Here is a 13,031-nt window from a genome sequence, read left to right as displayed (position 1 = left end):
TTCTCATATACCTATGTATATGTGCGCCATCTCTGCCAATCGAATTTAAGTTCTTTGAGGGTAGGAACTCTTTTGCTTTTGTCTTTGAATCTGTAATACCTGGGAATTCACTGAGCACAAAGTAGGCAATTAATAAACGCTTCTTGCTCAATAGACTCCACTACTAAAGAGTGTAATACAGCCTCATATTATTTTCTACCTCAATTCTTCTTTGCCTGTTTCTATGATCACCACCCTCACTGTCTTTTGCCAATTAATTGGCACATAGGAATGTTTTTTGTGTTCTTCTCTTCAGTTGGTATCCTCTTCTTCCTATCCAACCTTGAAAGGCTCATGTCAAATCTTACCCTTTCCATTTAAAGTCCTTCTCAACTTCTCTTACCCATAATGAGTATTTCTTACCTTCTCTCAAAGGTAACTAGGAGAGTGATTACACAAATTTTAATTGTTTACTTTCTTCTTTTATATGTGTAACCTGTTTTGCTTCCCCAAATCCACAGCAAACCCTTTGAGTAAAGCTATTAAATCTTACACTTTTTCTGTATTCTCTATGTAGGAAGAGGTCCTAAATCACCATTTATTGATTGATTAAAAAGAATATTCTTGGATTGCTGAATTACCTGGTTAGTGAACTTCCACTACACCATATAGCACATTTGCTAGCTGACTGAAACAAAGGAAAACCATTTTTACTGCCCCATAGCAAGGGCTCAATCCAACATTTAATATGTCCTAACTCCTTATTTTCAAATCCTTTCACCTCAATATAGCAATTTGCACTACTGTTCATTTTACTCTTTTTTAGTCTCTTATCCAGTTTTTCAAATTCTTTCTATTCCTTTCCTTCATTTGTGATCACTTACTTCAGAACCCAGATACCTCAAACATCTCCTCTGACATCTTCAATCTTTATCTGAATTTCCCTTTCTGTCTTAAGAAACAGATGTTTTGCCACAAGCTTGAAAAACCAGTAATGGAAACATTTATGGTCATGTCTACACAAACTAAACAGTAAACCTGCTAGGGACCATAAACTGTAAAGATGTAAAGGAATATTTTGAGATAAACATCTCTTACATCTGTTTCTCCAACATGATCTTTATAGCAGCAAAATTTTATGTAGTGCTTTAATATTTGCTAAGCACTCTCACAATTTATTATCTCTAACATAAAGTAAAAGAAATGGAAGGCTCAGAGAGGTCAACTGGCTTCCTATTGGTAAGCAACAGAATTCGAACCCAGGTTTCTCCTAATGTTCTGTGTAACAGACTTTATATTACACCATTCTTCTTGGTATTTGCGCTCAATAAATGTTTAGTCACAATTTTGGAGCTAAAAGAGGTTCTAGACATTATTTGGTGTAATCTACTTATTTTACTGATGAGGAAACTGAGGTATAGGTATGATATGGTTTGCTTAGGACCATAAAACATGGCAGTGGTAGAATGGTGACCAGAGCCCAGGTCTCAACTTCCTGGCTAGTGATCTTCTATAATACAAGATATATTAATAAAAGTAAAACCATTTATATTATATAACAAAAGGGATAAATAAATTTTTTCTATGCTCTTTACACCCTTCTTCCCAACAATGCTTCATTTTGATTTTAAGAATCCCTCAAGACTTAAAAGAGCACAAAAAATTCACACATAAGAGGACAATTTAGGTGATATGTTTGTATAAAGGGCTATAAAACTTGTAGGCCTCCTGCTTCCTCTCTTTCCTTCCATCTGGACAGTGGTATAGATAGCCTGAATGCCACAGCAGAGAATCCCAGAATAATAACATAAAGAAGCATAAAAAAGAACTTCTAGTAACTTGATTCTTCAGAGTGAGGGTTTGGATTGGGGAAGGGAATTACTGATTATAATCACAGGCTTTTAAAAATTTATGTTACTATGGCAATTTACAAAGCATGGGGCATTTTTCATTTGTTATATAAAATTAAATGCAGAGGAAAAGAACCTTAGTAGAAACTATGTTAACACAGCGTTCCATAATAATGATTTTTAACCTTTATTTTGGTTGTAACCAATTGTTTGAAAACCACAGGACCTTTCAAAGACTGTCAGCAAGCTAAAGAAGCTGGTCATTCTGTCAGTGGCATTTATATGATCAAACCTGAAAACAGCAATGGGCCTATGCAGCTATGGTGTGAGAACAGCCTGGATCCCGGGGGCTGGACTGTTATTCAAAAAAGGACAGATGGGTCAGTCAACTTCTTCAGAAACTGGGAAAATTATAAGGTAAATAAGAGTTTGGGGAAATCAGATGGCATACTTTTTGTAATAATGACATTCTGTGTCACAATCAAGAGGCATATTTTAAAGATAATTACTTCCTACTTTTTATCTTATATAACACTGACATTTATCAAGTTCATATGCCTGCTAATCACTTAGTTTTTAATAAAAGTAAAATTATAATTGAGAAAAAAGAACTAGAATAATAACTAAGAAAGAGCTCTTTGTCTCATCTCTAAAGAGATACAACACATTCCATCTTATTTACAAGTTCATAATCTTGGCATCTTCACATAGGAAAAGATTAATGACATATATGAATTCTTGAAAGGTTAATACTAGATTTTATTACCTAATACTTTGGCATACTGTTCCATCATACTCTTTTTTTTGGTGTAGCACATACAATACAGTCTTTTATAATTAAAGGAAAAAATTAACAAGAACCCTAAAAAAAATTCAATTATCATATCCTGTTTTATGACTACTTGCTTTAAAGAAACATTTATCTCTAAACTCTGAGAACAAAATGACTGAATGTATTTTAGCTGACATTTCCATTAATATAAAATAAAATTTTTAGTTCATTCCAATTTTATACTTATTTGTTTTTAAACTTGGATCATTTCAGAAATAGGTAGAAAAGTTTGAGTTACTAAAACAAGTGGAAATTTCCATGTTTTATGCATTATCACACACAATAAGGAACTATAATAAAGAGGAAAACAGTCTACAAATGGAACTCATTTGGAGGTACATAATTTAAAATGTTAAGATAACATCTGCCAAATCCTACATATTGCCTACTTGTACATTCCACAAAGATGCAACAATGCAGATGAATGCCTTGCTTACGTAGGAATATAATTTGGTTTATTTTGCAATTTATGATAATAGAAAAAAAGAATGCCATTTAATCTTTTTATATTAATAAGTTCTCTAATGCCTAGAACTAACAAATATATTATTAAATAGACAAACTTAAACACACTATTATACTATGCTAAATATCCTGGTTAAAGATAAATGGTTAAAAATTTTTTAAGTATTTCCAATTTAAGGAAACTAAAGTTTGGCAAACAGATTAGGCAAAAAAGAATTTATTCCAGGCAAAAGATAGAGATGCACCAAACTAAATAAATGGTACATCAAATTAATGTCATTAGGTCCCATACTGTGATTGAGAGAAGCAAAAGTTTTTGTTTTAGAGGAAGAAGGGTGTATTCACCAATTATTTTCTTAGTAGTTCTAAAGAGAGTTCAGAAAAATTTTTGTAAACCATAGCCATATCCCTGTACTGGTGTATATTAAAGGCAGCTGTGTCAATCCCATCCCTGTCCACATTTCCCATCCTTATTTTCCTTTCTTCCCTTTCCTCCCCAACCTCAGTTATAATTATACTAGTGGAGGGAGTACCATGTTGGTGTATTCAAGGAAATTTGAGGTTTCTGAAAAGTGTAATATACCTACAATTGTTTAGATTTAAATGTATAGGTGTTATATGCACATAAACACGTGTACATATTTGTGCATTATTTACTAACAGAAAGGATTTGGAAACATTGATGGAGAATACTGGCTGGGCCTGGAAAACATCTATCTGCTCACTAATCAAGATAATTATAGGCTGTTAATTGAATTAGAAGACTGGAGTGATAAGAAAGTCTATGCAGAATATAGTAGCTTTCGCCTGGAGCCTGAAAATGAATTCTATAGATTACGTCTGGGAACTTATCAAGGAAACGCAGGGGATTCTATGATGTGGCACAATGGAAAACAGTTCACTACGCTGGACAGGGACAAAGATATGTACACAGGTAAGTTGTTTTATTTCATGACGCACAGACAAAACAATACCCAATATAGACTCTGACAGTATTGGCTATGGGACAGAATTCAGTACGCGGCCAGGACATTCTGACCTCAAGGATTTGAGCTTAGTTTAATGAGACTCTCACCTCTAAGGTGGTCCTAAGACATGGGTTCTAAGAACAACAAGGTTCCAATGGCTAATTCAGATAAGCAGGATTTCTTTTTCAGAAAAGGACAGTCCGAAGTTACCCATTTGACAATAATGAATATAGGTATATTTTACGTACAACTACTTGTGCCCTTAATTCCAGTTCTCGAGGCATAGGTGACTTGAGATATCCAGAAGCTTATATGTGTTTAAAGCAGGTCCACTGTGCACATACACATAGAATCCTATTTTCAAGAACACTGAAAGTTTTCAGCTGCTATTCCACAAAAGCAAGAACTTCAAAATGAATTCTTTCTCAAAGTCTAATTAGCTTCTGTTGGTGTTTCTCTACCCTTATTAGTCTCTGAGAATGCAGTATATTTGCTTTTTCTATGGAGGGAACAACAACAAGCTCTTTGCTTGATTTCCTTTAATCATCTAGAAATGGCATTTCTCACACTGAAACAAGCACTGCTCCCCTTCTTTGTGTTGTCTTGACTAGAAGAAGCCACTTCCTTAAAAACTGAGGTGACATAGTAGTACCAGGCACAAATAAACTGAAGCCAGAGCTAAAGGTGTACACATCTCTATGCTTTGCAGAACTTCAAAAAAGAAAATGCTCTTTAAAACAACCAATGGCATTGATAAAGGAAAAAAGGCTGTACGTTTCTTACTGAAATAAATGAAATCAGAAATAAGTATCAAAGATTTGGCTTAGATAGTTTCAAGACAACAGACCACTATGGACAGTTTTCAGGATGCCGTTTTTTTAAGAACAAAACTTTCCTTCTAATATCTTGCTTATTTTTCCTCAAAGGAAACTGTGCCCACTTTCACAAAGGCGGCTGGTGGTACAATGCTTGTGCACATTCTAATCTGAATGGAGTGTGGTATAGAGGTGGCCATTACAGAAGCAAGCACCAAGACGGAATTTTTTGGGCTGAGTATCGTGGAGGGTCATACTCTCTGAGAGCAGTTCAAATGATGATCAGACCAATTGAATGAAGAGGCCATTTTCCATTTAATGAACACAAATTTTAATGCTCTAGTTCCCAAAATTTTAAATGTTGTGTACATTTTTATTTTGCACAATTCATACCTGTAAATGCAGGACTACAATTGTTTTTATAACTATTTTTACTGTGATACTAAACAAAAATACAGCTTCTTATGAATTAACAGGGCTTAAATATATATATATATGTGTGTGTGTGTATGTGTGTGTGTGTATGTACTGCAAACTGTTACTTTTCAAGCCTATATTACTTACAAAAAGAGTTCTTCCAAGTACAAAGACTATTTTCTAAAATGTAAATATTTGCTCTATCTTAAAACAAATATTTGTTTAATTTTAAAGCAAAACTGAATATATGTTCAGATATTTAACAGCCTATTTAAAATCTTCATAAGATTATACTTTAATTTCCAGTGGGGAAAATTTTCTAATTTTTTAATGAATTAATGAGTTTGATTCCTAGAAGTATAGACAGGAGATTGGAGGGATACTCTAATTTTGCCAGTAGAAATATATTTTCCACCAAATAAAACATAAAAACTATTTCAACTGCAGTCGTGCCTTTTACATGCCATGATTAAATCTGAACTCCTGACTAGACACATTATAAATCTTTTCTTTCCCTAAAGCATAAGTAGGGACTATCTTTCTATGTAAATGACATATTCTGAAAGAATACAATATTTTATGGGTAGCATATTTTAGGAAAGGCAATTACAAGCTAAAAAGGTGAATGGGATGGTAAGGTGTCTGTAGATGATTCCAGGTCAGTCAAAGGTCTTGGGAATACACAGCCTCAAAAACCCAAACAAACCACTGGATGGAGATATGATGATAATCCTTCTACTGATCTGCAGAGAAAGTTGGCTTACTATGAGCAACGGGTGGGTACAAAATGCAAGGAGAGAGGCAGAGAGAATCACGGAATTTCATAGTTGGAAGTGATCTTAGCAGATCTAGTTCCCTACAGCAATCCAGTGTTTGTCAGGACATCTTGAAACAGCCAATGTTATCTTTGAATAGCTTTGTTAGTAAGTTTCCCTTTATATGAAGTCTAAATTTGCATCTATAATTTTCACCCATTTTCCTTCATTCTATCTTCTGACAACACACAGAAAAAATCCAATCACTGTGACACCTAACGACTTTTCAAGTACTTGAAGCCAGCCATCATACTCAACCCGAGTCTTGTCTAAGCTAAACATCCTCAGTTCCTTCAGCTGATCTTCATGTGAAATAACACCAAACTAGTCACCATTCTGGTTGCGTGTTGTTTTTGTCAAAAATCACTCCTAAAATAAGGTGGAGGCAATAAAAGAGGAGGAACATGGGACTGAACCTGTGATTTCATGGTACAGGGAATTCCTGAATGAGGAAATTCCCTCTTATCAATGCAGATTGATACCTTCTCTGCACTTAATCAGAGATGAAGTGTTCTGCCCAGGGTAGCACAACCAGCATGGGTCCCTTTATCCTTCCTGAGCCTTAACTCCTCTTTCGTAAAATGAAAGAAATGGACACGATTCCCTCAAGGTCTGTCTCTTTCAGATCTCAACCTGAGACGCTATGCTCTATGGCTGATAATGTGTCACAAAGAACATTCTCCATGTGGAGAATTTCTGGAGTATACCACCTCAGGACCATCTCCAAGCTGATATTAAACTGCTATATCCTTGAGGGCAGGATGCTTTATTTTTGTTTTTGTAACACTAGGGACTAGTACAATGCCTTGTGCAAAGCAGAAACTTAATGTTTGCCAAACTTAGTTGAATATTAATGACTATTAAATCTGGCAAATCCACCTACTCAAAGTTCATCTCATCACATTACTTTCTAGCCCACATCATTCCATTTTTTCAGCAGAATAAGCAGAGATATTTAATCAGATGCTTTGGAGGCAGCTGGTGGAGAGTGCAGCAGAATCAGGAAGATCTGAGTTCAAAGCTGACCTCAGAAACTTACCAGCTTTTTGTGTGACCTTGAAAGCCACTTAACTGTTGACTGCCTCAATTTTCTCCACTATAAAATGGTGATGATAATAGCACCTGCCTCCTAAGGTTGTAGTAAGTATCAAATGAAATAATCTTTGTAAAAAGTGCTTAGCATAGTTCCTGGAACAGAGCAGGTGCCTTTATAAATACTTACTCCCTTTCCTTCCCTTTTCCTGCTACACTCTGGGTAAACAGTATCTGCATTTCCCTAATCTACCTGTGTTTACTAATCTTGTTAAAACAAAAGGAAATAAAGTTAGTCTGGTACGGTCTGTTCCTGTTGGCTCTCCATGATATTCCTTTTCTAAAATTTCACTATCTCTTTAATAACACATTCTAGAATGTTTCTAGTAATGAAAGTCAAGATGAATGGCCTATACTTTATAGACTCAATTCCCTTTCTATTTTGAAAATCAGAGCATTTGTCCTTCTCCAGTCTTGCTGTACCTTTCCCATTCTCTATTGTACTTCCATATCAGTAGAGCAGATTAGCAATAACATCTGCCAATTCTTTTAAGTATCTTTAAGTAAGGATGTAGTTCCTTAGGGCCAGGTGACCTGACTTCATAAAAGGCAGCCAGGTAGTATCTTTCTATCTCCTTCCTTATCTGGGATGTTCCCTCCTGTCAGCCATTTTTTTCCTGACCTTTTCAGTTCAAAAATTATTCTCCTTGGAATTGAGAACACAAGCCAAATAAGAGCTCAGCAGCTCTGGTTTTCTCTCGTCATTGGTTGTTCTCGCCTTGCTTGGGCCTATACTTTCCCAATATAGCTTTCTTCAAAAAAGAATTTTTGTCTTTTGCTTTCACAGTCCAGACTTCTCTGTATTCACCAAGTTCACTGCTACTTTGTAATATTCCATGACATCCATGCACCACAATTTGTTTAACCATTCCCTTATTTATGGGAATTGGTTATCTATAGTTCCAGAAATGTTAGTAGGAGCAATAAGAAGCACAATGATGTGCAAAACTATCTCTACATGCCGATGATATGATGGCTTACTTAAATTCTAGAGAATGAACTTACTTAAATTCTTATTAAAATTCTAGAGAGTGAACAAAGAAACGCATAATGTCACGTCAATAATAAACAGAACAAACAAAGAAAGCATGCAAAAACTACCAGCATTTCTTGTAGCAACAACGAAATTCCTGAGGAAATAATAAAATTTACTATCCTATTAAAGGTATGACTGATTTAATATGACAGCAATCAAATTGCCATGGAAATGCTTTAATAACAAATTGATTTAGAGGAACAGAACTAGAACCCTAAAGGAAATAATGAAGAAAAATGTAGGAAGAATTGCACATGGCATTTCTAGATCTCAAAGCATTCAGCATCAAAACTATTTGGCACATTATAAAACAAAAAAAGGACATCACTGGACTAGAATAGATAAGGCAGAATCAAAAACAAATGGACATACCTATATGACAAGAATAAAATACTCTGAGGTTTCATGTCATATTCAAAAAGATGGCCAAAGATGAAAAAAGATGGATCAGTTGACATTGGCAGGATTGTGAAAAAAGGTATGCTAATATGCTGTAAGTGAATCTATGAATTGGTCCAAAAAGATACGGTGTTTCTTGAATCTGAGAAACAGGCGCTCTGCATCACTGTTAGTGTGTGTGTTGGAATAAGATTTTACTAAAAATCTTTTCATGAAACATAAAAAAATGAAAAGTCCACTATAAAAAGAGGCATAATATTTGATGAGAGACTGCTACTACAGAATAAAATGTTCTTTTGGATTACCATTCATTAATATTTTTTTTGCTAACAGCTTGACTGTAAAATATCTTACATTTAGTCAACAAACAACTTCAAGAGAACCACTGCATACCTGGTCATGAGGTTTTGCTGAAACAGATTTCAAGAGTACGATATATGCTCCATATAAAAAATGAGTATTTTGGCAGTGGGGCAGAATATAGCCAATAGGTGAAATAGTCACACTCTCTTTGCCGTGTATCTCACGCCTATTCCCATCGAGCTCTTTCTCCAACTGAGACATTCCTAAAAGCCTTGCAAGCATGCAATACACGAGCCTTCTTTGCTTACAGGTCATAGTGCTAGAGGAGTAGAGCTGAAGAGACTTAAAAATCACATGGTTTGACTGCTCATCTTACAGAGGTCCAGAGATGGTGCAACTTGCCCAAATTTACAAAGACGGTAAGCAGCAAAACCAGCATTTTCCATGATGCCATAATAGGTACCTCCTTGATCTGACCCTAATTTATTGGCAAATATGGTCTCATAAGGAAACAATACAATGGGACCTATTTTTGGTAGGGAGGAAAAAAGAGAAGGTGGGGGAGAAAAAAAGAAAAAAGACATGCAGAGGGATAAAGAGAAAAATAAGGACAAGAAAGAAGAGAGAAATAATTTAGTTAGCATTAAGGGATTACGCACTCTCCCTCACCCCATTTGATTTAAAAATAGTTCAAATTATTTCCTTCAGATTCAATCGACCAATCAACCAAACAAAAAACATCTTCTCTACTATGAAACTTGTCAGAAAAAGATTCTGGTGAAAACTTTGAGAAGAAATATAGGGGTTTATAAAAGAATGTACCTTTTTAACCTATCATTATATTTGGCTGTTACAATGTATCTCAATAGTCCTTGAGAAAATATAATTATAATTATGGTTATCAAATTTCACTAGACAGCTTAATTTTTTAAAATCTAAAACATGACCATCAGCTTTTCATTTGCCCAAAATTCATATCATTTCACTTTAAAATATGAAAAAACTTCTCAAGTAACCATTGTGAATTTTACATAGGAATAGAATTTCATAGTGAAAAAGTGTAGAATGAAGAAGACATCTAATTTGGGTTGAAAAGTAGAGGTAAGCATTGGCACAATGCTCCCTTTTTAACATTGTGCACAGTTCTGGATGAGAATTTCTAAGGGTAAGTAGCTTAGGCAACTAATAGCTAATGAAGATAGTCAACAGGTAGTAAATGCAAAGTGGATAAGGGATAAAAGGTGGTCACTTAATGTCTCAGTGCCCCAGACAACTGTTTCAGACTAAGAGAGCTAGCTGTCCATGTGCATCACTGGAAGGAATTTCAGTGACAGTGGTTTCTTAGGTTGATAAAATCACAACTGTACACCAAAAAACCTCCAACAACAACCAACCACAAAAAAAGACAATATAGATGTTAAGTACATAGAAGATGCTAAAAACATAATGGTTCAATAATATTTGAAAATGTTTTAAGTCTATCTATGAAATAATTATAAATATACTATAATAAATGATATTCTATGACCTGGACATTTAAATGCACCTGAAAAAATAAATCACTTACCTCCTCCTTAACAGTAAGATAAGGACCACCATGTTCTACAGATTTATATTCTGTCTTATATAGTAGCTTCTGTAAACTTTCTTTTCCTAAGACTATAACTCTGCTAGCACTGCCATGAAAAAATACAAAAAAATTTAGAAAAATAAACCCGTATTTTTTGCTTTCACCAGTTGGACAGAATATATTAAAGATTTTTTGTAAAGTCCTCTGATGAGAAATTGTGAAAAATATACTCAAACTAGAAACCTCAATTTAAAAATGGAAAAAGCAAATATTCTTATTTTGTATGGTTGCTTACTGAGGCTGTTTGAAACACAAGTAAAATATTTAAGATTATGTACTCAAGTATGTTAGTATTAGATTAAGGGTATTTTTGTTATTATTTTTATTTAAAAAAAATTTTAAACTTGCTTAAACTCATATCGACTGGAAGAATGACTGAAAGTCAGTTACTTTTGGGGAAAATGAAAGAAACTGAAATGAGAATTAAATTATTCGATTACTGCGATTTTGTATAACAGTTCTTAGTGTAGATCAAAGTTTCAAAGGAATGTAAAATCAAAGCTAAAAGACTTACAAACACATAGAAAGGAACACACATACACACATAAAAAAATCGAAATCCCAAAACTACCACCCAACCCAAAAAGAAATGAAGTCATGGAAAACAAGGATGTAATTTCTGGCTTTAAAAAAAGAAAAAAGTATGGCCTTCTGCCAGTTGGTTACAGTTCATTTCTCAGAGTCCAACACAACATGACTGAAAGTATTTTTATTGCAGCTGCAGAAGCAAATATGCATGTAATCTCAAAGAAAGAGATAGTCATTCACCCACAAATCAAAGTAAAATAAGTAAAAAGGACAATCTTTGATATTTTTCTTTTTCTATATTAGGATTCTTGAGAATGGTTTTTCAAACAGAACAACTCTTTACCAGAGCTTAATCTCAGTGTAATTTCACCAACAGAAAACCACAAAAACCTTCCTTGGTTACCTAAAGCCACAGAAAGCCTGAAATATTTGTTAGAAATCTCTGAATAAAATTGCTAATACAAAACTAGTCATTTCAAAAATAGTACTTCAATAATAAAGAACTAGTAAGGCTACAAAAATATTTAACAGTCTAACTAATTTATCCCAGGGGCTGTAAACAGATGGTAGGAGTAGAAGCAATGGGTGGCTGAAGTTGTAGAGAGGCAGATCTAGGCTTAATATAAGTAAAAACCTTCCTAATAAATTTTAGGAGGGAAGGGGGAACTCCTGGCCAGTAATTCTTTCCACTAATATTATTGGAGAGTTGGTTGTGACATTGATAGGTTAAATGACTTATCCATGCCCTGTGTCTGTCAGGTTAGATGCAGTATTTGAATCTGGGTCTTTCTAATTCTATACACATTCATATACATGAGAGGCATTTTGCCTCTTACCTAATAATTGGAGCCACGTAAAAATGAAATGAGCTGATCTGGGAAGTTGCAACTTTCTCCTTCACTGTTGCTGTTCAGTCATTTTTAGTTGTTCCCTTTTGGAGTTTTCTTGGCAAAGATACTGGAGTGTTTTACCATTTCCTTCTCCAGCTCATTTTACAGATGAGGAAACTGAGACAAACAGGGTTAAAGTGACTCGCCCAGGGTCACACAGCTAATAAGTGTCTGAGGTCAGATCTGGCCTCAGTTCTTCTGATTTCAGGCCTCGTGCTCTGCACTGCACCACCTAGATGCCCTAGAGAGTTTCAAACAAAAACTGTATTGACCACTCATCAGGTATCTGGTAGAGAGAATTCTTATTAGTGTATGGGCTGGACTAAATAACTTCTTTTTCAACTTTGAGATTCGGCTATTTGCATTTGAAGGTAGACAAAAGGCCACACACAAAAAAGGAGAATAATTAAGAAAATTGTTGATAAGCACTTATAGGTAACGTGCTTCCATTTTTCAAATCACATGGCACAAGGCAGATGACAGCAAAGCAAGATTAGAAGAATACTACATGTGATGAAGTTTACCTTAAAAAGTATATAAGGAAGGAAGGGTAAAGAATTAAAAAGTGCAAATAGGACAGAAAGAAATTGATAGGGATGGGTCAAGAAGGGTTAAAAGGATACTAGTTCAGGAGATCCTCTATTTTTTCTCTTCATTGCTTTGAAAATTTCCCCCACAAGCAGGGGGAGGAAAAGGAAGAAGGACTTGTTCTGAATTTAAAATACTCTTCTTCACCTCAAACCAAAGCACATTTAAATACAGAAATTGTTTAAAAATACACTATGGAATCTGTCAATCTAAACCTTCCATATGACCGTTCCCAGTCAATAGGTAGGAATACTGCTGCTCAGTTTTTTGGGTAGTTAAAATTTTTTTATTCTTAGAGCAACATACAGTTTGAAATACTACAGCTCCCCATTACACAAGTGAAAGAGGAATGATGACAAGAACTGCAAATCAAAGACATATCTCTCATATTTCATTCTATTATAAAGCACACTGTTTTACTTTT

At 34.7% G+C, this 13,031-nt stretch overlaps 2 protein-coding genes across 4 annotated transcripts in view; one reads left to right on the top strand and one right to left on the bottom strand.

The window, feature by feature from the left end:
* Positions 1 to 5,761, top strand: part of ANGPTL1 (angiopoietin like 1) — a 31,868-nt gene extending 26,107 nt beyond the window's left edge. Inside the window, exons 3-5 of the mRNA XM_036758286.1 lie at positions 2,053 to 2,246; positions 3,790 to 4,060; positions 5,021 to 5,761. Of these exons, the coding sequence (XP_036614181.1) occupies positions 2,053 to 2,246; positions 3,790 to 4,060; positions 5,021 to 5,208 (653 nt within the window). The 3' untranslated portion in view covers positions 5,209 to 5,761. The remainder of the gene's footprint in view (positions 1 to 2,052; positions 2,247 to 3,789; positions 4,061 to 5,020) is intronic.
* RALGPS2 (Ral GEF with PH domain and SH3 binding motif 2) overlaps positions 1 to 13,031 on the bottom strand; it is a 215,661-nt gene that overhangs the window by 77,511 nt on the left and 125,119 nt on the right. The window lies entirely within an intron of this gene.

Source organism: Trichosurus vulpecula, chromosome 4 (assembly GCF_011100635.1).
Source record: "Trichosurus vulpecula isolate mTriVul1 chromosome 4, mTriVul1.pri, whole genome shotgun sequence".
Lineage (NCBI taxonomy): Eukaryota > Metazoa > Chordata > Mammalia > Diprotodontia > Phalangeridae > Trichosurus > Trichosurus vulpecula.
The sequence above is the reverse complement of the archived record's forward strand: the minus strand, read 5'-3'. Positions and strand labels throughout refer to the sequence as shown.